The 27,235-nt window shown below is 54.2% G+C and overlaps 1 protein-coding gene across 3 annotated transcripts; it reads left to right on the plus strand.

Moving 5' to 3' along the window:
• The first annotated feature begins 1,117 nt into the window (after positions 1–1,117).
• Positions 1,118–26,288, plus strand: LOC133347564 (PC4 and SFRS1-interacting protein-like). 3 transcript variants are annotated; one of them, XM_061559980.1, is made up of 16 exons: positions 1,118–1,288; positions 4,104–4,180; positions 6,038–6,182; positions 7,359–7,532; positions 8,207–8,323; positions 9,984–10,058; positions 12,409–12,496; positions 13,920–13,998; positions 14,928–15,228; positions 15,803–15,918; positions 16,898–16,962; positions 19,282–19,352; positions 20,064–20,165; positions 21,243–21,498; positions 22,491–22,686; positions 24,463–26,288. In XM_061559980.1, exons 1-16 carry the CDS (start codon positions 1,214–1,216, stop codon positions 24,536–24,538), a joined length of 2,013 nt encoding a protein of 670 aa, XP_061415964.1. In that variant the 5' UTR covers positions 1,118–1,213; the 3' UTR covers positions 24,539–26,288. The 3 variants fall into 3 exon arrangements, with proteins under 3 accessions (XP_061415964.1, XP_061416050.1, XP_061416137.1); XM_061560066.1 differs by having other exon boundaries at positions 1,121–1,288; positions 22,491–22,608; XM_061560153.1 differs by lacking the exon at positions 1,118–1,288 and adding an exon at positions 3,688–3,815.
• Positions 26,289–27,235: the final 947 nt, after the last annotated feature.

Below are 27,235 nucleotides of genomic sequence, written 5' to 3' on the forward strand. Positions count from 1 at the left end.
TGTCTACAGTAGAGACCGGGTCTCAGGGTCAGTGTCTAGAGTAGAGACCGGGTCTCAGGGTCAGTGTCTAGAGTTGAGACCGGGTCTCAGGGTCAATGTCTAGAGTTGAGATCGGGTCTTATTCAGCTTGTGAATTTGCACCGAGCAATCTTCAACGATGTGCGCTATTGTCAGCCTTGCACCACAGCTACAGGCGAGATGACCCGAGAAAAGACGGTTCGGACGATCGTCCTCATGCAGGAATCCGCCGTACGGTAAACTGGCGTGCAGAGAGAATAAACAGAAGCCATTACCAGCCAAGTGTGGCTGTTTAATTCCTCCACAGCCCCGATGTACAATCGTGCAAAGTCAAAATAAAGTGATACATTGCAGATATGTTTCTGTGCATGTTTTCGAGGAGGGAGTGGGGTGTTCTTGTGAGTTGTGCGTAGTGGGTTTTGTTGTTGTTGACGTATCACTTTATTTCACGCTGCGTGAATAACGGGTTTTGTTTTTAAAGTCGCACTTTAATGTTGCTTATACAGAAGCTGTGGCCGTGCGCCCCCCCACCACCTTTGCCACCCGGCGCGGGACGAACCCATTCACAGGCGCGCACGGATAGACGTACGCGTAGTTCCTCGCTCAATTAAAAAACAAATATTCCGCGCACTTAGTTTAATGTATTACTCTTTTACATTTTAAAAAATAAATTAAGCGCGTGGTTATTGTATAAGTTTGACAACTTCGCCTGCTCACCCCCCCCCCGCCGCTATAAGTGGTCGTGGCCGAGAGGCGCGAAACCTGGGTCCCCGCGTGGCTCTGCACCACCTCGCGTCCCCATCAACAACAACATCAACAACAACACCACCATCATTGTCATTGTCACCATCAGCAACAGCATCGTCGTCATCGATACCATCGCCACTTTCAGAGTCAACGAAATCTGCACAGGCATCGCAAAGCACCATCACCAACTGCAACAACAACAACATCTTCATCTTCTTCATCAGCAGCAACAACAACAACAACATCATCTCTTCAAGAGCTGCGTCAGGTTTCGCGCTCTCTGCAGCATCGGCGGTGGTGGTGGTGGAGACAGAGGAGGAGGCGGAGGAGGAGGAGGAGAGGGCGGCGTGGGGGGGGGTGGGAGTCGGAGTCTGCGTGCGACTCAACCCGGGGTCCCAACTTAGACTTGGCGACTCTCGAAACCACTTCCAAGTCCCCGTGCTCCACCATGTCGGCCGCCGACTACAAACCCGGGGACCTCATCTTCGCCAAGATGAAGGGATACCCGCACTGGCCGGCCAGGGTCAGTTGCGTTGAGTTGCGCAGTCGACATAGACCGCCGCTGGGTCCGGAGTGAACCCCCCCGCGAACCACCCCCCCCCCCCCGTGTTTCCTAGATTTTGTGCGGGAAGCCTGCGCCAGGCCGCCGGCTCGCTGAACCCAACCTTCACGGCGTCACTGATCGCCGGGCACGTCCACCGGGGAGACGGAGCGATGAAATCAGCAGGTGCTTAGGGGTTGGGGAATGGTTAACGCCGCAGAATCGTGGCAGACTTTCCCCGGGCAGCTCCTTCGCTCTCTGGCGGAGGCCTTCATCCAGCAGTGGATTGGTCGTGGCCGCTTGTGACAGGGAAGGGGTTAATGTCGAGTTACCGTAGGTGTTGGTGGTGGGGTAATCGTCCCCAAGTTATCCGAAGGGTAACCTCTGGGCCGCCTTAGGGTTAACAGCTCACGTGTACACCGGGGTGCGTTTGGTCAAATTCGCCGCAGCAATGAAAAGCGGTGGCGGTGGTGATGGGGGACCATGAGATCAGCTTCGTGGTGCCACCCGGTGTCGATCCGTGCCGAACGAAGCCGTTCAATGGAGCAATGTGCACGGGACCCGATATATTTCCAAGCGACCCGGGTGTGTTAAGCGGCGTGGGATGATGCTCCTTTGGTCCGCGACTCGAGTCTCCCTCGCCGAGACGTCTCCCCCTTCCGTGGGGCACGCGTTTTTGTTTTTCTCGCCCGCCCCCCTTTTTTAGGGGCGCCGGCCGCTCTTGGTCTCGCACGTTTCGCCGGCGTCACGGCTGTTTAACCTCGCGAGCGAAAGCGTTCGCAGCGGACACGTTATGGGGCTTCTCGATCGACTTAAAACTGCGGTGAACGTCTTTGTTTTTGGATGGCGAGACAAAAAAACGCCATCCCCCCCTCCGGGGAGGATGACTGGAGTTTGACGTGATGCATAATAGAGGGTTTAATTGGGGGTGGGGGTAGGGTTAGATCGCGTAAATATGTAAGTGTGTCGTGAAACCCGCCACCACCCGACACAGCCAACGAGTAAGGGTTGTCACGTAAAAGGAACATTGCCAATTCGCCACTAGTACAGCATTAATGTGTAGTGTAGTGTACTAGTACAGCACTAGTGTAGTGTATAGTATTGTGTAGTGTATCGTGTAGTATACTAGTACAGCACTAGTGTAGTGTATAGTGTACTATACTAGTACAGCACTAGTGTATTGTGTAGTGTATAGTATTGTATAGTGTAGTGTATAGTAGTGTATAGTAGTGTATAGTGCAGTTTACTAGTACAGCACTAACCGGTTGTGTGTTGGAGAGCCAAGCCACAACATTTACAATCCGAGTACGACGTTTCGCCAGTAATTACAACGAGCTTCATCAGGCGACTGCCAGATTTGTGGATAAGTCCACCTGTTGACATGATGGTTAAATGCGCCTTGCTCCCAATAGCTCTTCAGTGCGTGCTTGTAACCACTACGCCCTACTTGGGACATCGGTTAAAACCAAACGAGCTTTATAGGTCATCGGATTTCTCCAGCATACAGAAATGTTCCGATTCTATCCGACGCTTCGCGTTCGCGCTCCTCCATGTGCTGGACAGCTTCTCTCGGGAACTGACTCGGAACGAGGCCCTCTGTGCGTGTGGGTGGTTGGTGTTTCGGCAGAAAGATGATAATGTCTTCTTAACCCTTTCTGAGCAGGGAGCTTCAAATGTCGCTCAATTCTCGCCCCCCCCAAAGCTACCGTTGTATGCCTTGGGTTTTTTTTCACCTTGAAGAAGATTTTTGGTACGTGGGCCGAAACGTCGGGCGTCATTCCTAATACAGTACTGTCATGTTTATCCTAATACAGTATAGTCATGTACTGTATTAGGATAAACAGGTGGCTGGAGTGTGGCTTCGTCGTCGTCCTTGTTGTTGAGACACCCCCTTCGATCCACCCCCCCCGATCCACCACCCCGATCCACCACCCCGATCCACCACCCCGATCCACCCCCCCTCCACCCCCCCCTCCACCACCCCCCTCCACCCCCCCCTCCACCACCCCTCCACCACCCCCCCTCCACCCCCCCCTCCACCACCCCCCCTCCACCCCCCCCCCTCCACCCCCCCCTCCACCCCCCCCCCCTCCACCCCCCCCTCCACCACCCCCCCTCCACCCCCTCCACCACCCCCCCTCCACTCCCCCTCCACCCCCCCCTCCACCCCCCCCTCCACCCCCCCCCCCTCCACCACCCCCCCTCCACCCCCCCTCCACCACCCCCCCTCCACTCCCCTCCACCCCTCCCCCTCCACCACCCCCCCCCCCCGATCCACCACCACCCCCACCCCGAGCCGCTGACTTCTGACCCCGCACCCGAGGCGGCCCCGCCTACCACCCACACCACCGCCGCCTCCGCTGCTGCTGCTGCTGTTGCAACCTCCTCCTCCTCGCCCACCACAGATTTTTTGTATCCCTCACCTCCTCCTCCTCCTCTCCCCGTCCATCTCCACGGCTCGTGGGTCCCCGACTAAAGTGGCTGCACCGGGTCTCGGGCCCGGCTCCGTGTAAGGCGCCCATCCCCATCCCCCCCCATCATCATCCCGGGACAAGCGGTCGTATCGCCGGGGAGGAGTAGGCGAGGCGGCGGTAGTGGCTATGGCCTGGCTCGCCTCTATTGTTCCGTCTCTCGCCCTTCGCGCACTCACCGCTTTGTTTGCATTGCTGTGCGGGGTGGGTTGGGTGGTAGTGGTGGTGGTAGTGGGGGGGAAGGGTTTGTGCGGTGTTTTATTTGAATTCGGCTTGCCCAGCAGTGGATAGAGAGACTGTGCGTGGTGGTTTTGTGGTGGTTGCAGGTAAACCATCTTCCGGAGGGCGCGGGCAAGGCGCCGACTCACAAGCTCCCCATCTTCTTCTTCGGCACTCACGAGACGTACGTGCGTGTGTGTGTGTGTCGAGTGGCCTCAAGGTGCACCTAGCCTGGCACAAGCGCCGTGGGGACGTCACTCGCCGCTTGGCGGCTGTTGCAAGTGAACCCAAGCGGGGCCCAGTTTCGATTTCTCGCGAGCCGGATTCATGAATCGGTAGCTGGCCCTCCTCTAGGTCGACTCGGCCTTAAACGAGTACCCTGGTTCGGTGTGCTGTGAACATCGGCACTGGGGAGATGGAAGGCGGCCGAGGGTGATGTTGGTCACAACCCCATTTGTCCGACGTTCCGGCCTTCATGGGTGCTGTTCGCTAACCGCTGTTAAAGGTGATAGCGGCCGGGGGAACTTTGCATAGCACGTCCAGTGGACACGCAACCCTGGTGTTGGCGCCGATGTTAGTACAGCTCCTGCTGGCTCAGCCCTATCCCTGAAAGCTGTAAAAGTCAGCACCAAATACCTACCCCGAACCGTGGATGCATGGCGAAGTGAGTGGTCTCTCTGTCCCCTTGTGTATCGCGACGTGTGCTGTGTTCGTATACACCTGAGCTGATGGGTTCCCCGGTTTGAACCCCCTCTGGCCTGTTGCGCACGGATGAGCTTCGTTACGCTTGCGTTGTTGACAGAAGCGGGTTGGGGAGGGGGGGGTCACCCACATTTTTCCACTGTAGACATATTTTACAAGTCGGCACACGGGTGAGTTATCAAAAGGGCGCAGAACACCGTAACGGCAGTTCAACATAATACTGGTACCAGATCTCGGGTCACAAATCAATGCCTGCCAACCCCTGAACACGGATGCCAATTCCCCGGAATGTCAAGAGGGTCAAAGCAGGACAGGGGAGGGAGGGAGGTTGTGTGATTGCATGTACTGTATGTTGAACTTCTTTCGCACCGTACGTAGCCAACGCAGGTGCGGGCGGGGGTGACAACAAACTAAACACAAACGAGAAGTTGTAATTCGCATACCCCTCGACCCTCCTCGCGCAACCGAAGTGGCTGTCCGTGTACCGCCGTTGCCTGTTCAAATTCCTCATGCTAGTCGACAAATCCCTTCATGGCCTTGCCCCCAACCATATCTTGCCACTCTTGTGTCTGTGTCGCCTTCCCGCCCGCTACGTTCACAGTCTTTGCTGCCTGTCTCTCTGTTCCTCCTCCTTGCGCTCAGTCCATGCTTTCGCTCTTTCTCTCTTCTCACCCCCCTTAACTGGAACAAACTTCCCACTCTACATTAAAGAGTCACCTTCGCTCACTTAGTTTCCGCTCCTCACTCGAAACTCACTTATTGTTACCCCTAGCTCACCCCACGACCCCTTAATCTCCCCCTCGTAACCGCCACCGTTACTTTTCCCTCTTCATATTCTCATTTTACGGCGATCACTTCAATCCATTCGTCATCATTTACTGTCATCAATTGTGCTTTCACCGAATTCACACATCACAGATTTGCCATTGCTTCCTCTCTAAACTTTTTCATTCACCTCATCTCCACCATCACACTCATACATAATTTTTTCGTAAAGTGCCTTAGTGAAGGCGCTTATAAATTCGGTTAAGATGAGATCCAAAATTTGTTCTGAATTTAGATTGAAAAGTGCATGGCTACAGTGGCTGCCTAATACCGGAAGGAAGAGCGTTCCAGACGGTCGCAGAAGCGCATCTCAAAGCGCATCTGAAAGCGCGCGATGCGGTAACCACCGTCTTTATTCGATGGCGAGCCAAAAGCTCCCTGGGAGGATGACCGGAGTTGGACATGATGGTTGATTCTCCTTGATGAGCTCAGCAAGGTATTGTGGTTAATTTGTGGATTGATGGATTGATGCTCCCCCCTACCCGACCCCACCTCACATGTGCGATGAGCTCAGGGGCTTCCTGTGCAGCAAGGACGTGTTCCCGTACCGCAAGCACAAGCTCAAGTACGCGGTGCCCTGCAAGCGCAAGGGCTTCAACGAGGGCCTGTGGGAGATCGAGAATAATCCCATGGTGCAGTTCAGGACCCACGCGCCACAGGTTAGGGGCGCGAGGGGTTGACGGCCTCATCTCTCATTTCGACGTGTGACGTGTACGCTCCTTTAAAGCTCAACTACAGTTGATCATTGGTTATCAGGCACGCGATTATCCAGCTTGCAACATTATCCGGCAGTCCCGGGCCGATCCGGCAAAACCGCTTCGAAGGCTGTAACCAGTCTGGCGATCGGCACCACGCGCGTGAACAAAACAAGTAGGTATTCTTGAATTCAGTCTAAAAGATATACAGTACATTATACACTACATTAAACTTTAACAATGAAAATACTGCACGTGTGTCTATTGATACAGCACCCCATGCAGAGTCTTCGAGATTGGAGTGGCAAGTACGGTACAGTAAATACAGGAACTTTTTACAGGATATTTATTTTAGTCTATTTGCCACTTTTATATAGCTAGCAAATTTTAAACACAGAAAAACATTTAACAACACCAACAAACATGATTCATACAAGAATGTGCAAAAATAAAATGTATAAATAAGATGTGCTTATCCGGCATTTTTTTAAATTTGGCTCCCCCTCCCCCCGAAGCCGCCGGATAATCGATGATCTCCTGTTTTATTATTTTACCAGGTAAGGCCAACTGAGCTATGTAGCTCTTATTCAGAAGCGACCAGGCCACAAATGGTAACCCAATGAAGTGGCTCATTGCGTGGAGATTTATAGCAGCCAAATACTCTAAACGCGTGATGTTGATTCTAAATGTGGAGGGGAAAAACCAGAGGACCCGAAGAAAAATCCACGCGACCACGGGGAGAGAGACACGCAAACTCCAAATATACAGTCGTCAGGGTCGGGATCGAAACAACGACCTCCTGCATACCAGGCGAAGCAGATAACATCTCGCCACTGGGGCACTCTTGTCGTTCCACTGCTGGATGAGAACCTCACACCCTGCTGCCCCAAAAATGCCTGTGCAGGTCGTGTGGGAGATGTTTGACCGTACTTCGCCACACCAGTCTGTGCGGGTCGGTGAAGCCGCCTTTTTAAAGTAAACACCCGCACTCCTTCGGTACAGCATCATGGGAAGCAATCGTACTTCTACTCCATGTAAAGCCTTCCTTGTATTGTATGCACCGCTGTGAGTGTGTCTCTCTTGAGCCTGCGGGTCCCTTTGCGAGTCGATGGTGAATGCGTACACCCTCGTGTGCGGAAGGACTCTGCGGACGCGGCCCGCGGTGCCATGGAGGAAACCAAGAAGGAAAACAAAGAGGGCAGCAGCACCGACGAGGAGAAGGAGGTGGAGGTGGACGAGGAGGAGGAGGAGGGGAGGCTCGTGATTGACGAGGGCAGGCCGGGCGCACGGCGCAAGCGGAGCACGCAAGCCGCGGTACGCGGGTTTGACACGCGCTCGAAGTTTCACGCAACGTACGGGTTTATAACGGAGTCGATGACCGCGGGAGGGTGGTGGCGGGGGTGAAGTTGTTGGCCCCACCGCGTTATGAGAATCTGGGTTTGATCCCTTGGTCGAAGCGCAACATCCGTGCCCAGCGATAACCGGCCTAGACCTTGACCTTTTCGCCGACCTGCTTTGGCTAGCCCGGGTGCAGTCTGCTCACGTAACCTCCGCGACCAAAAGACACGGGGAGGACTTTATCCAGCAGTGGATTGAGCAAGGACTGTGAATTATCACTTCTGTCGCAGTTATTATTTTGACGAATCATCTGCTATAAATGTCCACATGATAGGCCACTTCGTTGAGCTATCATTTGTGGCCAGGTCGCTTCTGAAAAATAACTAATAGCTCAGTGGGCTTTACCTGGTTAAACAACATTTTTTTAGTTAATTGATTTTTAATGATTTGCTTACCTTCCCGCCTATACTGGACATCTGTGAACAAGAGCTTCGGCTCATCGGATTCCTCCAGGATGAACAAAGATTTTGATTCAACTATACATTTCTCGTTATTACCATCTCATTCTGTGATTTGTCTCGGGCCTGTTTAATTTGTATTGTTTTTGTACGCTCAAGTTCGCTGCTTTGCGTTGTGTGGTCGCTCTGCAGACGGTAGGGAGGCGAGCGGCGCACAAGGCCGGAGCGGGTGCCAAGGTGGAGGCGGGGGGCGGCTCGGGGTCAGAGGTCACCGAGGACAAACGTCCAGCGACGCCGCCCACGCAGCCCGTACGAGCGCCGCACTCGCAGGGCACCACATTCGCGGAGCTCCACGCTGGCGGAGTTACACCCTCCCTCATGGCACCACCCTCATAGCACCACCCTCATAGCACCACCCTCATAGCACCCTCACTCATAGCACCACCCTCGAATCACCCTCACACAGAGCACCACCCTCACACCACCCTCACACAGAGCACCACCCTCATAGCACCACCCTCACTCATAGCACCACCCTCACAACACCCTCACTCATAGCACCACCCTCATAGCACCACCCTCACACAGAGCACCACCCTCACAGCACCACCCTCACACAGAGCACCACCCTCACAACACCCTCACTCATAGCACCACCCTCATAGCACCACCCTCACACAGAGCACCACCCTCACACAGAGCACCACCCTCACACAGAGCACCACCCTCACAACACCCTCACTCATAGCACCACCCTCACAGCACCACCCTCACACAGAGCACCACCCTCACAGCACCCTCACACAGAGCCACCACCCTCACACAGAGACACCACCCTCACACAGAGCACCACCCTCACACCACCCTCACACAGAGCACCACCCTCATAGCACCACCCTCACACAGCACCACCCTCACAACACCCTCACTCATAGCACCACCCTCATAGCACCACCCTCACTCATTGCACCACCCTCACAACACCCTCACTCATAGCACCACCCTCGAATCACCCTCACACAGAGCACCACCCTCACACCACCCTCACACAGAGCACCACCCTCATAGCACCACCCTCACACAGAGCACCACCCTCACAACACCCTCACTCATAGCACCACCCTCATAGCACCACCCTCACAACACCCTCACACAGAGCCACCACCCTCACAGCACCCTCGCTCATAGCACCACCCTCATAGCACCACCCTCACAACACCCTCACACAGAGCGACCACCCTCACAGCACCCTCGCTCATAGCACCACCCTCATAGCACCACCCTCACAACACCCTCACACAGAGCCACCACCCTCACAGCACCGCACCCGTGGAGCAGTGCGCTCACAGAGAGCTGCATTCACGCACAGAGATCCAAGTTTCGGGGCGATTGTGTTGAACCAGCTGAGAACTTGAGAGACCTAGGGTGAGTTTCCTTCGCACGAGGGAACCCGTCTCACCGAAAATTACTAAAGCAAACAGAGTACAGTTGATTGAAACAAATAAGAATCGAGCAAGAACTGCATTACGTTAAGGTTTCTGTTGCGGTGGGGTTCCATTTGTCTCGTGGTTGACAGATTTTTTAAATTGCGGTTGGTATGCGTTATGTGTGTGTGCGCGTGCGTGCGGTAGTGTAGCGGTTAGCGCGCTGCGCTACGAACCTGGTCACCCGGGTTCGTTTCCCGCTCACGGCCAACACCAGTGACGATTATCTGAACCGGTCCTGGGCCTCGCCTAGGTCGACTCAGCCTGAAATGAGTACCTGGTGCGGTGTGTAAACATCGTCACTGGGGAGACAAAGGCAGTAGGGCGTGGTGCTGGCCACCCACCCCTCGTGTGCCGTTCCGGCTTTCGTAGGTGCTCGCTAACAGCACTTGCCCCGACAGTCTGTCAAGGCTATACGGAGGATCGTTGTTGTCATCATGATGCAATCTTTGGGGTGCTCAGCAGGAGTTTATCTCTGTGTGTAGGACTCTCTGCAGAGGAAGCGGAGGAAGAGGGCCCAGGGCGAGGAGTGGCCGGCAGATGCCCGCTCGAGAAGGAAGGCAAGTAACAGGCGACTCCGGATACACGTTTGTACGTATGCATGTTGGACTTCCTTCGCACCGTACGTAGCCAACCCGTGCTGAGCGGAGGTGCGGGGGAAGGACAACAACCTAAACACGAGGTTGTCAATCTAGATGATGATGATTTCAAAGTGCAGCAAAGCTCCACAGGGGCTCCCTAATATCGAAGGAAGAGCCTTCCAGACGGGCCGCAGAAGCGCATCTGAGAGCGCCGTGATGCAAGTGACCGACTTTGATGTCTGTCTGACGGGGAGACAAAGGCGGCCGGGCGTGGTGCTGGCCACTTGGGCTAAACGATCTGGGGGAAATATCTAATTACGATTTTTCTGACAGATATTGCGATTTCCTTTGCGATTACATTTTTTGAAGTCAAGCTTCAGTTCAATATTCACTTGGTAATAAATGTAAAACATGTGATGGAGCATTACCACATGATACCATCAAAATATGAACTGCTCTATATATTCTAATGCAAGGATGAGAACTTGAAAGATGTGAATTGCTTCCAACATGTATTTATGAAAATGTTTTAATTGAAATAGAACAATCAAACATAGAAAAATTGTTAAGTTAAATAAAGTTATAATAAAAAATAAAACAATTCCAATAAGAAAGTAACAGGACTTTTCAAATCGCAAAAAATCGTAGCCTTTGCGATTTGCTAATCGCATTGTTTCAGATTTCGATTTGAAATCGATTCATCGTTCAGCCCTACTGGCCACCCACCCTCTTAGTGCACCGGCCTCCTTCATAGCCATTCTCAAGAAATTATTTTTCGATGTAGATTTAAAAGTGCAGAGCTCCAGCGGATTCCTAATATCGAAAGGAAGAGTGTTCCAGACTGCCGCGGAAGCGCATCTGAAAACGCGCGATGCGGTGACCGACCGTTTTTGTTCAATGGCTAGCCAAAAGTCCGCCGCTGCGAGGATGATGCTTTATCCTCCTTGACGAGATCGGCAAGGAGGAAGTAAAAAACAAATAAATGAAAAACAACTGAATTAAATCAAGTGTGTCGAGACGCACTTCAGCGGTTGTGCTTTCGCTACGTTGTCCCCACCTGAAGAAGGACGCTTGTGTTGCGCCCGAAACGTCGTGATTTTATTTAGTTGTTTTTCCATTTATTTTATTTTTTACCTACGTGACTTTACCGAAAAAACCAAAGAGTTTGCCGCAGAGGGTTTCGTTGCTTGAGTCTCACGGCCGCCCCGGTTAATACCGCGTATTCCGTGTGTATTGGAGCATAGACCCGCTGCGCCGTCTTGTGCGCTTCACAGCTGACGTTAAAGATTCTCCCGTGACGTCATTCGAAAAAGAGTGGCAGGCCCCCATTGTGGGGCGGGGGAGGGAGAGCGCGGGTTTGTTTTAAATCGCACCGCAAGTTGCTCAATTGCTACTATTGTAGGGACGTAAATGGCGTCCCTGGGGTAGTGACTGTTGTGAGGAGACTCGCTCCCTTACCTGCACTTACCTGCCGATGGGGACTCGAGGGGCCTGTCACGCTGGCTCGGGTACTATCGGGAGGGTCAGGGGAAGTGACGTGGCAAGAGGCGGGGTGGGGGCCACGCCAGAGGTCGCAAACGGGTTTTGATTCCTTACCCGTACCCGTACCCGGCTGCACCAGGGTCGCAAATGGGTACCCGTACCCGGCCGGGTACGGGTAGCCGTTCCCTACCCGTACCCGTACCGTACCCGATATGAGTGACAAACGGCTACTCACCAGTGACTCACGGCCTACCCGTACCCGGCCGCACCAGGGTCGCAAACGGCTACCCGTACCAGTACCCGGCCAGGTACGGGTAGCCGGGTATCGGGTATGGGTATCGGGTACCCGGTTGCGACCTCTGGGCCACGCTCGGGGAAGGGAAGAGGATGCGGGGCCTTCGGACCATGTGGGTCAGTCGGTGTGGGGTTCTGATGGTGCATGGTCACGCCGGTGGAAGCGGGAGCCGAGAGTGTTGAGGCTCCGGGTATGAAGAATCCTTCCCCTCTCTCGTTGGGGTATCGAGTAGCCTTGTTGTAGCTGTTACTGTTCAAGTGAATTAAGTGTGGTGCCTCCTATCCCAGTGTGTGCCTCGCCAGACACGCATTACACTATTATTATGAGACTGGCAGGGGCAGGGTGGGAGGCAAAGGGCAACTTCTGATGCAAGCCACACGACTTCGGATTTAAGCACAAGCGGGCCTTGCTTCCAATGCCACGTGTGCTGATATCCAAATGCTCCTGCAATGTGGCACCGTAATCGGGTGCTTTGATTTATCCACCTGCGTGTTTGTTTATGCCCCGCGTGATCCCTTGTGACTCCCTCGCCCTGCCTGCATTTTTTTTCAGGGGTCGGAGGACGCAGCAACAACAACAGCAGCAACAGCAGCAGCAGCAACAGCCAGTCCTCCCAGGAAGGGCCCCAAGAAAAAAAAAGGTTTGTGTGTGTACGTGTGTGTACGTGTGTGTACGTGTGTGCGTGCGTGGGGAGCGGTGGTGTAGCAGTTAGCGTGCGGAGCTACGAACCCGGAGGCCCGAGTTCGGTTCCCACTCATGGCCAACACCGGTGACGATTATCTTAACCAGCCCTGGGCCTCCCCTAGGTCGACTCGGCCTCAAATGAGTACCCGGTGAGGTGTGATAACATCGCCACTGGGGAGACAAAGGCGGTCGGGCATGGTGCTGGCCACCCACCCCCTCGTGTGCTGTGCCGGCCTTCGTAGGTGCTCGCTAACAGCACTTGTCCCAAGAATCTGTGAAGGCTTTGAGGGGGATCTTTGTCTTTTTGTGCGTGTGTGCGTCGTGTTGTGGCTGCGCTGTTGGAGTTGTGCGATGGGGAACCAATGGCAGCGATTCGATGTCACGGAGTTCGGGGGCAGCTGGGGACAGCAGGGGGTAGCAGGATAACAACACGGGGTGGGGAGGGGAGGCATTTGCCAAGCAGTGGGAAGTTACCAGCTGGCAACAACAACCATAACAACAACAACACAAGTCTGTGGGTCTCTTGAGAGCCCACGGGTGTCCGTGTGAATTTGTGAAGCCGCCTCTATAAAATTGACACGGGCACTGCTTCTGCACGGCATCGTGAGATGCAGTCGTGTTTAGTCTCCATTTCAATCCACCTTGTATTGGATGGGCCTCTGTTAATCTGTGTCTCTGCGTGTATGGGTCTCTTAGTGTGGGCGAGTCAATGGATTTCTGTGTTTTCTCTCCTTTTGTGAGCCTTTGTGTGAGTTTGTGGGTGTCTATGGGAGTTTGTGGGTGTCTGTGTGAGTCTGTGGGTCTCTGTGCGAGTCTGTGGGTCTCTGTGTGAGTCTGTGGGTCTTTGTGCGAGTCTGTGGGTCTCTGTGCGAGTCTGTGGGTCTCTGTGCGAGTCTGTGGGTCTCTGTGCGAGTCTGTGGGTCTCTGTGCGAGTCTGTGGGTGTCTGTGTGAGTCTGTGGGTCTCTGTGCTAGCTTGTGGGTCTTTGTGTGAGTCTGTGGGTCTCTGCGAGTCTGTGGGTCTCTGTGGGTCTCTGTGCGAGTCTGTGGGTCTCTGTGCGAGTCTGTGGGTCTCTGTGTGAGTCTGTGGGTCTCTGTGTGAGTCTGTGGGTCTCTGTGTGAGTCTGTGGGTCTCTGTGTGAGTCTGTGGGTCTCTGTGCGAGTCTGTGGGTCTCTGTGTGTGTCTGTGGGTCTTTACGTGAGTCTGTGGGTCTTTACGTGACTGTGGTTTTCAATGTGAGCCTCAGCAAATGAGGGAACGTGAGAACAATGGGGCGGACCGCCGTTCCCCAGCAGTGGGACGTTACACGGCTGACGGCAACAACAACGGCGACCGTGTGTGGACGTGTGACCTCTCTGCCGCTGTCTGTCGTGTTCACAGTCGAGGAGGAGGAGGAGGAGGTGCAGAAGGCCGTGACCAAGAAACCTCACAAAACCAAGCAGCCCTCGGGGACCAACAGGTGACCCGGGGGCACTCACCATCAGAGAGCGCTGGTCAAGTACCTGCGCTGTAGTTCAGCGCTTGCTGTAGTTGTTTCAGTTCTGTGCTTTCTGTAGTTCAGTACTTGCTGTAGTTTCTGTAGTTCAGCGCTTGCTGTTGTTCAGCGCTTGTGAATATGTATATACGTTGAACTTCTTTTGCACCGTACGTGTCCAACCGTGCTAATGGGAGGTGCTTGCTGTAGTTCACCGCTTGCTGTAGTTGCTGTAGTTGCTGTAGTTCAGCGCTTGCTGTAGTTGCTGTAGTTCACCGCTTGCTGTAGTTGTTGTAGTTGCTGTAGTTCACCGCTTGCTGTAGTTTGCAGTAGTTCACCGCTTGCTGTAGTTGCTGTAGTTCAGCGCTTGCTGTAGTTGCTGTAGTTCACCGCTTGCTGTAGTTGCTGTAGTTCACCGCTTGCTGTAGTTGCTGTAGTTCACCGCTTGCTGTAGTTGTTGTAGTTGCTGTAGTTCACCGCTTGCTGTAGTTTGCAGTAGTTCACCGCTTGCTGTAGTTGCTGTAGTTCAGCGCTTGCTGTAGTTGTTGTAGTTGCTGTAGTTCACCGCTTGCTGTAGTTTGCAGTAGTTCACCGCTTGCTGTAGTTGCTGTAGTTCAGCGCTTGCTGTAGTTGCTGTAGTTCACCGCTTGCTGTAGTTGCTGTAGTTCACCGCTTGCTGTAGTTGTTGTAGTTGCTGTAGTTCACCGCTTGCTGTAGTTTGCAGTAGTTCACCGCTTGCTGTAGTTGCTGTAGTTCAGCGCTTGCTGTAGTTGCTGTAGTTCACCGCTTGCTGTAGTTGCTGTAGTTCAGCGCTTGCTGTAGTTGCTGTAGTTCAGCGCTTGCTCTAGTTGCTGTAGTTCACCGCTTGCCGTATTCACCACGGCGGGCATGGTCTCTGCGGTCGGTATCACCAGTGAGCCGAGCGGTGCCGACGAGGCCCCTCCGGAGAAGCGCCGGCGCCGGAGGCAGGCGGAGGCGGTGGTGGCGGTGGAGGTCGGCGTGGCCCGCGAGCGCCGGCGCAGGGCAGGCCGCGGCGACGGCGACGCCGTCAAGGAAGGGAGCGTCGTCGGCGGTGCCGACGCCGACGGGAGCCAGGCCCGCCGCAAGGAGCGCAAGGTCGAGCGTGGCAAAGACAAGGCTCCGCAGGCCGAGGCCCCGGCGGCAGGCGGCGCCCGCAAGCGCAAGCGCGGCTCCGATTCGGAGACCACAGACGCCGTGAGTCGGGTTGGGGGGCGGGGGCGGCAGGGCAGTGTCGCGGTGGGAACGGTCGATGGCGTCTCACAGGGAGAAGGGGCCCGGGTTCGATTCCCTTAATCGGACGCCTCTCTGTGGAGTTTGAGCGTTCTGTTTAACACTTAGGAGACTTTCGCGACCAATATCATCCATAATAGAGGTTTTTTGGGTTAGATCTGGTATATATTTAAATGTGTCGTTAAACCCGCCACCACCCGACACAGCCAACTAGTAAGGGTTGTCACGTAAACAGAACGTGCCAATTTGTCGTTGCTATAACAAAAAACCTTACAGTGTATCTGGTATTCGCCAAACATCCCCTTGCTGAAAATAGTCGTGGTGGTGGTGATGAATTTTGTGGTTATGTTGGTAAATGATGGTGATGGTGGCGGTGATGAAGATGGCGGTGGTGATGAAGATGGCGGTCGTGGTGGTGGCGGCGGCGGCAGCGATCGTGGTGGTGATTGTGTCGGTTGTCCTGGTAGTGTTGATCCTGATGGTGGTGGTTGACCTGCTCTAGAAACTCTTTTAACTGGAGCCGTTGGTGCCGCCGTAGAAACCGGAAAAGCTGAAGCACGCAGAGAAGGGCGGCCGCAAACATGTGGAGATGGACCCAGACCCGGAGCCGCCCAAGAAAGGCCGCAGGGCCGAGGAGCGGGCCAAGGAGGCCAGGTGGGATACCAGGGAAACTGGTCGCCATCATCGCCATCATTGTCGTCGCCATCATCGCCGGCATCATCAATGGCATCAGCATGATCACCATCATTATCATCATCATCATCACAGCAATCATTGTCATTGTTTGCGTAGTTAGTAGTTACTCCTGCATGTGTTGATTTGCTGTGTGTGTGTGAAGACCGTTGTTTTTGTTTTACCACGAGTCAGTTGTGGCTGTTTTGTAGACACTGTTCCTTTTGATGTGTTCCCCATGTGTGGTCAGGTGCAGTGATGTATGTGTGTGATGTAAGTGGAAAATGTATGTGTACGCGTGTAAGTGTGCGTGTACACGTGTGTGTGTGCACTTGTGGGGAGCGTTAGTGTTGCGGTTAGTGCACTACGCCGTAAACCCGGCGACCCGGGTTCGATTCCCGCTCACGGCCAACACCAGTGATGATTATCTGAACCGGTCCTGGGCCTCCCCTAGGTCGACTCGGCCTCAAATGAGTACCTGGTGCGGTGTGTAAACATTGCCACTGGGGAGACAAAGGCGGTCGGCCGTGGTGCTAGCCACCCACCCCCTTGTGTCCCGTTCCGGCCTTCATAGGTGCTCGCGAACAGCACTTGCCCCTACAATCTGTTGAGGCTATACAGGGGATCTTTGTATTTTTGTGCGCTGGTGTGAGCAGTAGTGCAGCTGTTAGCACACTGCGCTGTGAACCCCGCTACCCGAGTTCAAATTCCCACTCACGGCCAACATGGTTACTAATATTTGAACTGGTCCTGGGCCTCCCCTAGGTTGACCGAACCTTAAAAATGAGTACCTGGTGCGGTGTGCAAAACATCGCCACTGGGGAAACAAAACCGGTCGGGCTTGGTGCTGGCCACCTACCCCTTGGTGTGCCGTGTCAGCCTGAATAGGTGCTGACTTGAAACCACTTGCCTCAGCATTCTGCCATAGGTCTTTGTCTTTGATGTGCGGTGGTGACGGCAGGCTGACTGACAGCGACGCGAAGGAATCCGCGGAGGAGCAGACGTCCCAGGACGACGAGAAGGCGGGTGAGTGACACGCGACAACGAAACAAAAACATACTCGATAATTGGTTTTTTACCCTTTTATCTGGCAACAAAACTGACACCCTTTGTTTAGCATATTTTTATTTCCTGCAAATGAGGTTCCAATGGTGTGAAAACATACTCTTTGGTTTCGATTTAAAGCTTTCGTGACTGCAGGGATTCATCTTCTTGGTTCTTTCAACCCAGCTTAAATATACGCTCCAAGCGTGGTGGTGTTTCATTCAGACGCTGTCTCCCCGACAGACCTGGTCTTCAACTGAGGACGGCTGCTTGCGTTGTGGCCGAAACGTCGTGAGAATTATTTTATAATGTTTTATTTTTATTATTTTATTATTTCCCTTCTACGTGACTTTACCGAGAGAACCAAGAAGATACTCTTTGGTTATTTCGGTAAAGTCACGTAGGTGATAAAAAATAAAAAATAACAATAAAAATAGAAATAATCTAATTAAATCACGATGTTTCGGAAGCAACACAAGCTTCCGTCATCAGGCGAGACAACCACAGTAAAAAACTAAAAATTACTGTAGTGGGGTTTTTTTGCTGTGGTTGTCCCACATGATGACGGAAGCTTGTGTTGCTTCCGAAACGTCGTGATTAATCTAATTATTTATATATTTAATTTTTATTATACTTTTTTTTTCACCTACCTGACTTTACCGAAAGAACCAAAGAGTTTGGGTCCTTGCAGTCACGAAAACTTCAAATCTAGAATGAAAAAAAAAACACTTTATATTTTTACCAGGAAAGGGCCCACTGGAACTACGTGGCTCTTTTTCAGAAGTGGCCCGGCTTTCACAACCGATAGCTTCATGAGAAAGTGGCTCATGATCGCGCGGAAATTGAAAGCAGCCAAAATACTCTTAAACGCGTGACGTCGATTTTAAATGCGGAGGGGAAAAATTTGCTGCTGGCTCACCACCGTCGCGCGGCTGCCGCCTTGCCCGCTCCGCTTGCCGTTCCACCACGGCGACCGTCGAGTAGATAATTATCTCGCGCGCCGGCAACGCTCGCCGGTCGGCGTCGTGCACCGGCACCGCCCTGCTCGCCGCGAAGCTCCGGCAATTCCCCCTTTCTCGCCAAGTCCATCCGCTTCCAGTAACAACGACAAAAATAAAGCCATATCGACTCGCAGCGCGGTGGCACCACCCACCATCCGCTCGCTCTCGGGCAGAGGTCGCAACCGGGTACCCGATACCCGTACCCTACCCGATACCCGGCTACCCGTACCCGGCCGGGTACGGGTACCTGTTTGCGACCCTGGTGCGGCCGGGTACGGGTACGGGTATACCGTGAGTCACCGGTGAGTAACCGTTTGTCACTCATTTCCCAACGTCTTGTCTCTTCTCGCAATTCAAGTTCCTAGAATCAACCCAGCCGCGCCTGCAACATGGCTTCATCCCAGAGGTCGCAATCGGGTACCCGATACCTGTACCCTACCCGAACCCGGCCGGGTACAGATAGGATACAGGTACGGCCGGGTACGGGTATCCATTTGCGACCCTGGTGCGGCCGGGTACGGGTAAGGAATCAAAACCCGTTTGCGACCTCTGCTCTCAGGCAGAGAGCGGCCCACTCGGAGGCTCGAAGAGGAACCATTGAGGAGCGGGGAATGCAGCAGCCGGCGCCTAAAGTTCACTCCGAGCTCTGCAGTCCTGTATATATATGAGAAGGGTGTTATCGGCCAATTAATGAATAATTATCCATGTGAAAGGAAACCGGAGTGCCTGGACAGAACCCACTCATCCGAAGCCCAGATCCCAGCAGTCGATGTTGTGGATGTGGTGGACGTTGTAGTTGTTGTTGATGTTGGTGTTGGTTGTGGATGTTGTGGATGTTTTAGTTGTGGATGTTGGTGGTGGTTGTTATAGTTGTGGATGTTGGTGGTGGTTGTGGATGTTGGTTGTGGATGTTGGTGGTGGTTGTGGATGTTGGTGGTGGTTGTGGTTGTTGTGGATGTTATAGTTGTGGATATTTGGTGGTGGTTGTGGATGTTGGTGGTGGTTGTGGATGTTGGTGGTTGTTGTGGATGTTGTAGTTGTGGATGTTAGTGGTGGTTGTGGATGTAGTGGTGATTGTGGTGGATGTTGTGGTGCTTATGGTTATACTGGATGGAGTTGTTGTGAATGTACTGGACGTTGTAGTTGTGGATGTGGTGCCGGTTGTGGATGTAGTGGAAGTTGTAGCTGTTGGCGGTGGTTGTGGATTTTGCTGTTGTAGTGGAGGGTTGTGGTCGTGTGTTGGAGCAGCTGTTCAACGTGTTGTCGCGCGTTCACGCCCGCCGCCGTCGCGTCTCCCCAGAGCTGCAAGCCGACGCCAAGGTGCAGAAGCTCGTCAACGACATCAAGCTCGCTCTCAAGCTCAACAGCCCGGTGAGGACACCCGGGGGCAGCGGCTGGGGGGGGGTGGCCCCATTAATAAAAATCCCCGTGGGTTGCTGGTCGCGCCGTTCCCACAGCGCAGGGCTGCCATCACGGAGCCAGCGCGCGGCCGTGGGCACAACCGGTCTGGCTGGGCCGGAGAGCCTCCGTGGCTGCACCGGCAGTGGCATCCCAGACACCGGCGCGCTCCTTCAAGAAGCAGCTCAAAGCTCTTGTCGGTTCAGGCTCTCACCTGGTTCAGGCTCTGACCTGGTTCAGGCTCTCACCTGGTTCAGGCTCTGACCTGGTTCAGGCTCTCACCTGGTTCAGGCTCTTACCTGGTTCAGGCTCTCCACCCGTTCATGCTCTAATCAGTTCAGGCTCTCATTCAGGCATTCACCTGGTTCAGGCCGTTACCTGGTTCAGCCTCTCACCCATTAAGGCGCTCATTCAGGCTCTCACCTGGTTCAGGCTCTCACCCGTTCAGGCGGAGGGCTAATGCTGACGGTTAGCGCGCTGTGTTATGCACCCGGAGAGCCGAGTGCGATTCCCGCTCGCAGCCAACACCAGTGACCATTATTTGAACCGGTTCTGGGCCTCCCCTAGAACGACTCGGCCTCAAACGGTGCGGTGTGTAAACATCGCCCCCTACGCTTCACAGCGCTTGCCCCAACAGACTGTGTGAGCTATAAGGAGTCACTCTGTGTGTGTGTGCATGTGCAGGACACCAAGCGGTGTCTCGAGTACTTGGATGAGCTGAACTCGCTGCAGCTCAGCCTACAGCACCTGCAGAAGCACACGGAGGTGGTGGCCATGCTGCGCAAGGTGAGGCCCACCAGCCCCCCAGCTGCCCCCCACAGGACCTGCTGATCCCCACCACGGCATTCTCCAACCCCCACTTGCCCCCCGCCACTCGCCGTTACAACCCAGCCATCGCAGTCGTCGTACGGGCTCTGTCGATTCTTCCAAGTTGGTTGAGTTTAACCAGGCGCCACTCCGAAACGGACGTGTGATCTCCTGTTGAACGCTGCGTTAGGTAGGACGCGGAGTGGCTCACGCACCCCGCTCGGCCACGTAGGCTCTGTGCGTCACGTGGTGGGGCACGTTTTGCAGTCGTCAGGCGAGTGTGGAGGGTGCTTTCGTCATTTCGGCGACCTAGGTTACTGTTGCAAATGAGACTTAAACTTGTCTCTCTGCGTTATCACCTGGTTAACCTATCAACTTGAACTCACCACCCACCCGCCCACCCACCCACTCATCCATTTACCCACCCACTCACTCTCTCCCACCCAACCACTCACCTACTCATCCACCCACCCACTCACTCACTCTCTCTCACCCAACCACTCACCTACTCACTCATTCATCCACCCACCCACTCACTAACCCACTCACTCATCCACCCACCCGCCCACCCACCCACTCACTCATCCATTTACCCACCCACTCACTCTCTCCCACCCAACCACTCACCTACTCATCCATTTACCCACCCACTCACTCTCTCCCACCCAACCACTCACCTACTCATCCACCCACCCACTCACTCACTCTCTCTCACCCAACCACTCACCTACTCACTCATTCATCCACCCACCCACTCACTAACCCACTCACTCATCCATCCACCCACCCACCCACTCACCCACTCACTTTCCCACCCAACCACTCACCTACTCACTCATCCATCCACCCACCCACTCACTCACGCACCCACCCACTCGCCCACTCACTCAATCACCCACCCACACTCACCCAATCACTCACTCACTCGTGCAATTGAGACTCGTCCAGTTCTCGTGAGCTCTCGCCTGGTTAAGCTGAATCAACTTTGAACCCGAACTGGATGTGGTTTGGCGCGGAGCCAGCCTGACGCTCGCGCCTCTCCCGTGCCACCCCCAGATCCGCAACTACCGCGCCAGCGAGGACGTGATGCACAAGGCCGCCATGATCTACCACAAGTTCAAGTCCATGTTCCTGGCGGAGGAGGATGGCAGCTCCCCCATCTACGCCCCCCACAGCCCCCCACCGCCAGCCCCCGCCCCCCCTAGCACCCCCGCCGCGGACGAGGCCCCCCACCCCACGCCCGCCAGTAACGACAAACAACAGTCGCGGCCTACGGCGCGGGAGGCGCGGGGCGGGCGCGGCGACCGTAGAGGTGAGCGACGTGGGCGACACGTGGTGGCGTGTTGTGACGGCGGTTGCCGGGATGTTTTGGCGTCGTGGTTGGGATGTGGGGGGGTGGTGGTGAAGTGTCGTGGTCACGTGACGGAGTGATGTGGTGTCGCTTGTAGTGGTGGCGGAGTGGTCAGCGCCGCGGGGCTACGAACCCCGGCAACGGCCCACATTCGATTCCCACTCGTGATGTGCGTATGAATGTTGAACGTCTTTCGCACCGTACATAGCCAATCGTGATAATCGGACGTGCAGGGGAAGGACAACAAACGAAACACATGAAGCAGTTCTGTGTTTAACAGTGACCGCGAATGTTTAACAGGACTTCTCCTAGGTCGACTCGGCCTTCAATGACGACCTGGTGCAGTGTGTAAACATCGTCATGGGGAGACAAAAGCAGTAGGGCGTGATGCTGGCCACCTCCACCCCCTCGTGCGTACGGCATTTCCCCCCAACAGCCTGTCAAAGGCTTCACGGGGGATCTTTTGTGTGGCTTGGCGGTGGTGTGGGCCAGACGGGGTAGTTTTGAGAATAGGTCATCAATAATTTAATACACTTGGTATTTGCGCCATTCTTATAGCACAAGGCTATCATGACAAGGGAAGGCACGATGATTCACAGATGGGTATGGTCTGCCAGTATGGGGGCAATGCTTCTCCGCGGCTATACCGAATTGGCAAATACGTGGGTCATTGTTGTCTAATTTGACCTGTGACACTTGCACGCAAGGCCTACTTTTTTTTGTCATGATGCCTCCGGGAACTTGGCAACGTCCACAGCAAAGCATAATAGTTCCCACGCATTAGTTCGTGGCTAAATACTCGCGGCAGCATTAACCTGGGCGGTCGCCGGACTCGAACCACAATACCTCCGCTACAAGCGTCCCAACGCCCTGCCGCTCGGCACTTGCGTCTCAAGCCGCGGACGAATCCCTCGCGCTAACCGAAGGCTCGCGTTGGCGTGCGCGGTCCCAAGGGAAGGGCCGGAGGGGCCACGGCAGGGCCTGGGGCGAGCGGCGAGGTCCGGCGCCCAGGGACGTCGAAAACGGAGATGGAGCGGCGGACGGAGCGGAGGAGACGCGGCTCGGAGAGAGGTGTGCGCGAGTTTGGGTGGCGCTGGCGGAGTCCGTGAGGGGCCCGGACGTGATCTCGCACCTTCGTCACCACCCCAGGTGGCATCGCTTCAGTGCACAGTTTTATGCAGCAGCTGCGGGAGTAGCAAGTGGCAGCAGCGTCGCCGTACCCACACGTTACATCTGGCGGTCGCTGAGTGTCTGCAGCTGAGCCCATCCCTTACGTCTCTCCAGACTCCTCCTTCTTTCGGTCCAGGGGTCGGCAAACCAAAAGAACAAGAAGAGCCATTTCTTTCGAATTCGGTCAAAAACTACAACTCGATATTTCAAGAGCCGTTGATGCACGTGGTGAACACGAGACGGCGTTCTTGAATAAATGACGCTCACGAAGCGGCAGTCCTTGAAGAGCCGCACGCAGCTCCGGAGCCGTCGGTTGCCGACCCCCGTCCCAGCCGTTCGCGTCTCAAAAACTCCCGTTTGAACTCGCCGGCCAAATCGAACGCTCGCCGGTCAAAGCGGACCATCGATCGTGAGTGGCCACCTCCGCTTGACCAATGAGGACCGTGTCCCCCGTAACAGCGATCAGCCAATGGGCAACCTCCGGTGGCCAAACGAAATGGCTGAATCGATGTTTTACTGCGCGCGACGGTAGAATTTAATAATCAATAACGGTTTGACCTTTGGCGTCCTTGACGCTGTGATAATATCACCGCGTGTGTCCTCGGCTATAACTTCTAGATTTGAAGCTTTCGTGACTGCAAGGATTCATACTCTTAGTTCTTTCGGTAAAGTCACGTAGGTAAAAAATGAAATTAAAATTAATAAAAAATAAAAACATTAAAATCACGACGTTTCGGAGGCAACACAAGCTTCCGTCTTAAGGTGAAACTGTCACAGCAAAATATCTGTATCTCTTCACTTGATACAGATATTTTGCTGTGACAGTTTCACCTGAAGACGGAAGCTTGTATTTCCTCCGAAACGTCGTGATTTAATTGTTTTTATGAATTTTAATTTCATTTTTTACCTACGTGACTTTACCGAAAGAACTAAGAGTATACTCGGCTATAACGTTGGCGGGCTCACCGCGTGTGCTCCATGCGTGCGATGGGGCTTTCTGTGGGGGAGTTGAGGGACCCCCGAATCAGTGAAAAATAATCTCACTTTCCCGAACCTCAAAGAATGGACAAGCGGGGGCGGACAGCGGCGCCGCCTTGCCATGAGCCGCGTCCCCGCACTGCGCCGGAACACTGCGTGCCACGCGGGCAGCTTAGGCCGTCCGTTCTGCGCAGTCGTTACCGTAGCGTTTGATTGTGCGTTTGGGAATGGGCTTATGTTTTTTTGTGGTTTCTCAGTGGTATACATACATATCTCTATAATATAGGGTTTTTTTTGGGTTAGATCGCGTAAGCCAGACAAATCTGGCTGTCGTCTGATGATGCTACCTGGAATTACTGGCGAAATGCGTACTCAGATTGTAGATGTTGTGGCTTGGCTCTCCAACACACCGGTGTGCTGTACTAGTAACGAATTGGCACGTTCTGTTTACGTGACAAACCTTACTAATTGGCTGTGGCGGGTTTAACGACACATTTATATATTTACCTGACCTAACCCAAAATAACCTGGATTATGGATATTGGACGCGAAAGCTTTACGTGTTAAACATACATATCTCTATTAACATTTTACATAATGAAAATGACGCAGCTGCTTGTGAAACAAAAGCGGATATAATTTGGGGCCACGCCGTCCCTGAATTAGCCCGGTGCGTCAAGGACGGTGGTGGTACCCCGCTCCCTGTGCGCCAATTCGTGTGTGCCCACTCCCGTGTCTCATGTGCCGATTCCCGCGTGCCAATTTCCGTGTGCACAGTGCGCTGGCGGACGATGGCACGGGGACCCAGCCCGGGGTCAAAGACGCCACGGAGGGAGGAGCGACGCAAGCCTGAGCTGCCACCTTGACCCTTTACCCTTGACCCTGACCCCACGAGAAGCACTTGCAGTTCTGCAGCACCCTGTACACTCTCACCCCGTCACCCTTGACTCACCTTGTGACCCCTACACACACCCTGCACTCAGACCCTCACCCAGCCCCCTTGTACCCTCACCCTCGACGATCTCCTGGCACTTACGCCCCGCACCCCGCACTCGCCGCACCCTCACCGCGTCCGCGCCACCTCCGGGGCACGCGTAACGATTCCCCTGCTCGTGGCTCCGAGCGCGCGCTCGAGGAGAAGCGACCAGCACCCTCGCGGTAACCCTGGGGCTCTCGGGGTCGCAGGGGCCGGGGGCGGGGGAACCGCCGAACCCTACAAACGAGCTCAAAGCGCGGGGACGTTGTCGCGAACGGGCCGGGTCGACGAGAAACTCGTCCGTCCAGTGAACGGAGGCCTTGAGCCGTGCGCGTTTGTGGGGTCCACCGCTGTCGGGGGTGGCTTCGTTCGTCGCGTGCCTTGTACCGTGGCCTGCGTGGTGCCGCCACCCTGCGTGCTGCCACCCTGCGTGCCGCCACCCTGCGTGCCGCCACCCTGCGTGCCGCCACCCTGCGTGCCGCCACCCTGCGTGCCGCCACCCTGCGTGCTGCCACCCTGCGTGCCGCCACCCTGCGTGCTGCCACCCTGCGTGCCGCCACCCTGCGTGCCGCCACCCTGCGGCCCCCGTGGCTCGACGCCGTCCGCACTGCGCCCTCCTGCTCGGTGCAGACGGCGCGGCGTGGAATCCGCGAGCCGCGCTGGAAATCGCTCGGGGGAAGGAATTATTGACGTGACACCGACGGTGCAATTAGAGTAACATTGGAAATAAATACGCCAAATATAAAAAAAACTGGGCCGGTTGCGTAACATGTTAAGTATTATTGAACCTATTTACATGATAAAGGGACGTTAATTTTATTATCTATGTAACCCCAGCCCCTGACCTCACTGCGAGCAAAATGAAATGACAGGTCATGCTGGCGTTGGTGGTGATGGTGTAGAGAATTTCAGCAGAACCTCCATCTCTGCCTCATAGACCTGGTCAAGGCCTATGATGGCATCAATAGAGCAGGGCTCTGGGTTTTTCATGCTTTCAGGGTCCCTGACTGCTCACAATCATTAAGGACCTGGATAAAGCTGCGTGTCGGAGCCATTCCCTATTCAACTTGGGGTGCGACAGAGATGTACTCTGGCCCCTACACTATTTAACATATTTTTAAACATAGTTCGATAAGCTTTTCATGGCTATACCAGAGGAATTCGTGTCTGGCACAGGATACAATGGGAGCCTGATTGATAGCCGGTGTTGTCAAGGGATGGCTCCCTTCCGGTCAACCATGTTGCGTACGCTGATGATCTGGTAATTCCTGCTCACTCTTGAGTTGGAGACACCACTGCTGAACGTGGGAGCCCCACAAAATAGAGCACCTGCCTGGGTGTTTTATGTTGGTTTCATACCCCCACCCCTCAACTCACCATGAGTACTGGGGCAGTTGTGGAGAAGTTCCTGTACCTGGGCAGTGTCATTACCAACTCTGGTTTGGCAGCAGAGGTCTCCAAATCAGTCGAGTGGCATTGTCTTGTCATCAGCTCTAATGCTGTGTGGAAGCTGCCTGGCCTTTAGCACCATACGAAGCTCCGTATCTTAAATTTAGATTTAAAGCTTTCATGACTGCAGGGATTCATCTTCTTGGTTCTTTCGGTAAAGTCACATAGAAGGGAAATAATAAAATAATACAAATAAAACATTTAATAATTCTCACGACGTTTCGGCCACAACGCAAGCAGCCGTCCTCAGGTGAAGACCAGGTCTGTCGGGGAGACAGCGTCTGACGCTGTCTCCCCGACACCTGAGGATGGCTGCTTGCGTTGTGGCCGAAACGTCGTGAGAATTATTTTATTATGTTTTAATTTTATTATTTCCCTTCTACGTGACTTTACCGAAAGAACCAAGAAGCTCCGTATCTTCTCGGCCACCGTTATGCCCTCCCTTTTCTCTATGCTTGCAAAACGTGGAGCCCTTAAAAATAACATCTGCAGCAGTTCGAAACATTCAGGCTGACCTGCCTTCGATCCATCTCGGGTTTAAACGATCTGGATTATGTGAGGAGCTCACGCAGATCGTTAAATGATTTGGACAGTCCCATCGGCTCCTTTAGGCAAGGCTGCATTGGCTGAGTCATGTAGCTCACATGCCCAGCCGCTGCATGCCCAAGCAACTTCTGTTTGGCCAGATAGAGGGAGCTAAACGGGCACGGTTTGGGCTCGACTAGAAATGGGCTGATGTGGTACAGGAGGATGTGGAGCCGACTGGACATCTGTAAAAAAAAGAACTTCATAGCTCATCGGATTCCGGCAGGCTAAAGATTCTCATTCGGACTTGCCGATGACCGGTACCAGCCGTGTCCATGTGGCCTCTGGAAGAGGCTCGTGAAGGACGCTGCTTCTGGGCAGTTGGGGGCAGTCGGCCCGTCAACAGCAGAGGGCAAAGGGGCGACGCTCACAACAACGAGCGGAGCGCCAGGCGGCTAAAATGCAGTGAGGTGTTGCCTATGTCAGTCATTTTAGTTCACCCATAACCACCTGGGTATGTCCTTTGAGACCACAGTGTTATTGATGAACGTGTTGAGTGTTGTTGTCTGTCCACCAACGCAGCAGCGTTCCCAGATAATT

Source organism: Lethenteron reissneri, chromosome 1 (genome assembly GCF_015708825.2).
Source record: "Lethenteron reissneri isolate LAM-NWPU_2019-01 chromosome 1, ASM1570882v1, whole genome shotgun sequence".
Lineage (NCBI taxonomy): Eukaryota > Metazoa > Chordata > Hyperoartia > Petromyzontiformes > Petromyzontidae > Lethenteron > Lethenteron reissneri.

Coding starts and splice junctions, on each gene's coding strand:
- LOC133347564 (XM_061559980.1), top strand. CDS start 1,214: ATGTCGGCCGCCGACTACAAACCCGGGGACCTCATCTTCGCCAAGATG. Junction 1,289..4,103: donor ACCCGCACTGGCCGGCCAGG/GTCAGTTGCGTT, acceptor TGGTGGTTGCAG/GTAAACCATCTTCCGGAGGG. Junction 13,999..14,927: donor CAGCCCTCGGGGACCAACAG/GTGACCCGGGGG, acceptor CGGTATCACCAG/TGAGCCGAGCGGTGCCGACG.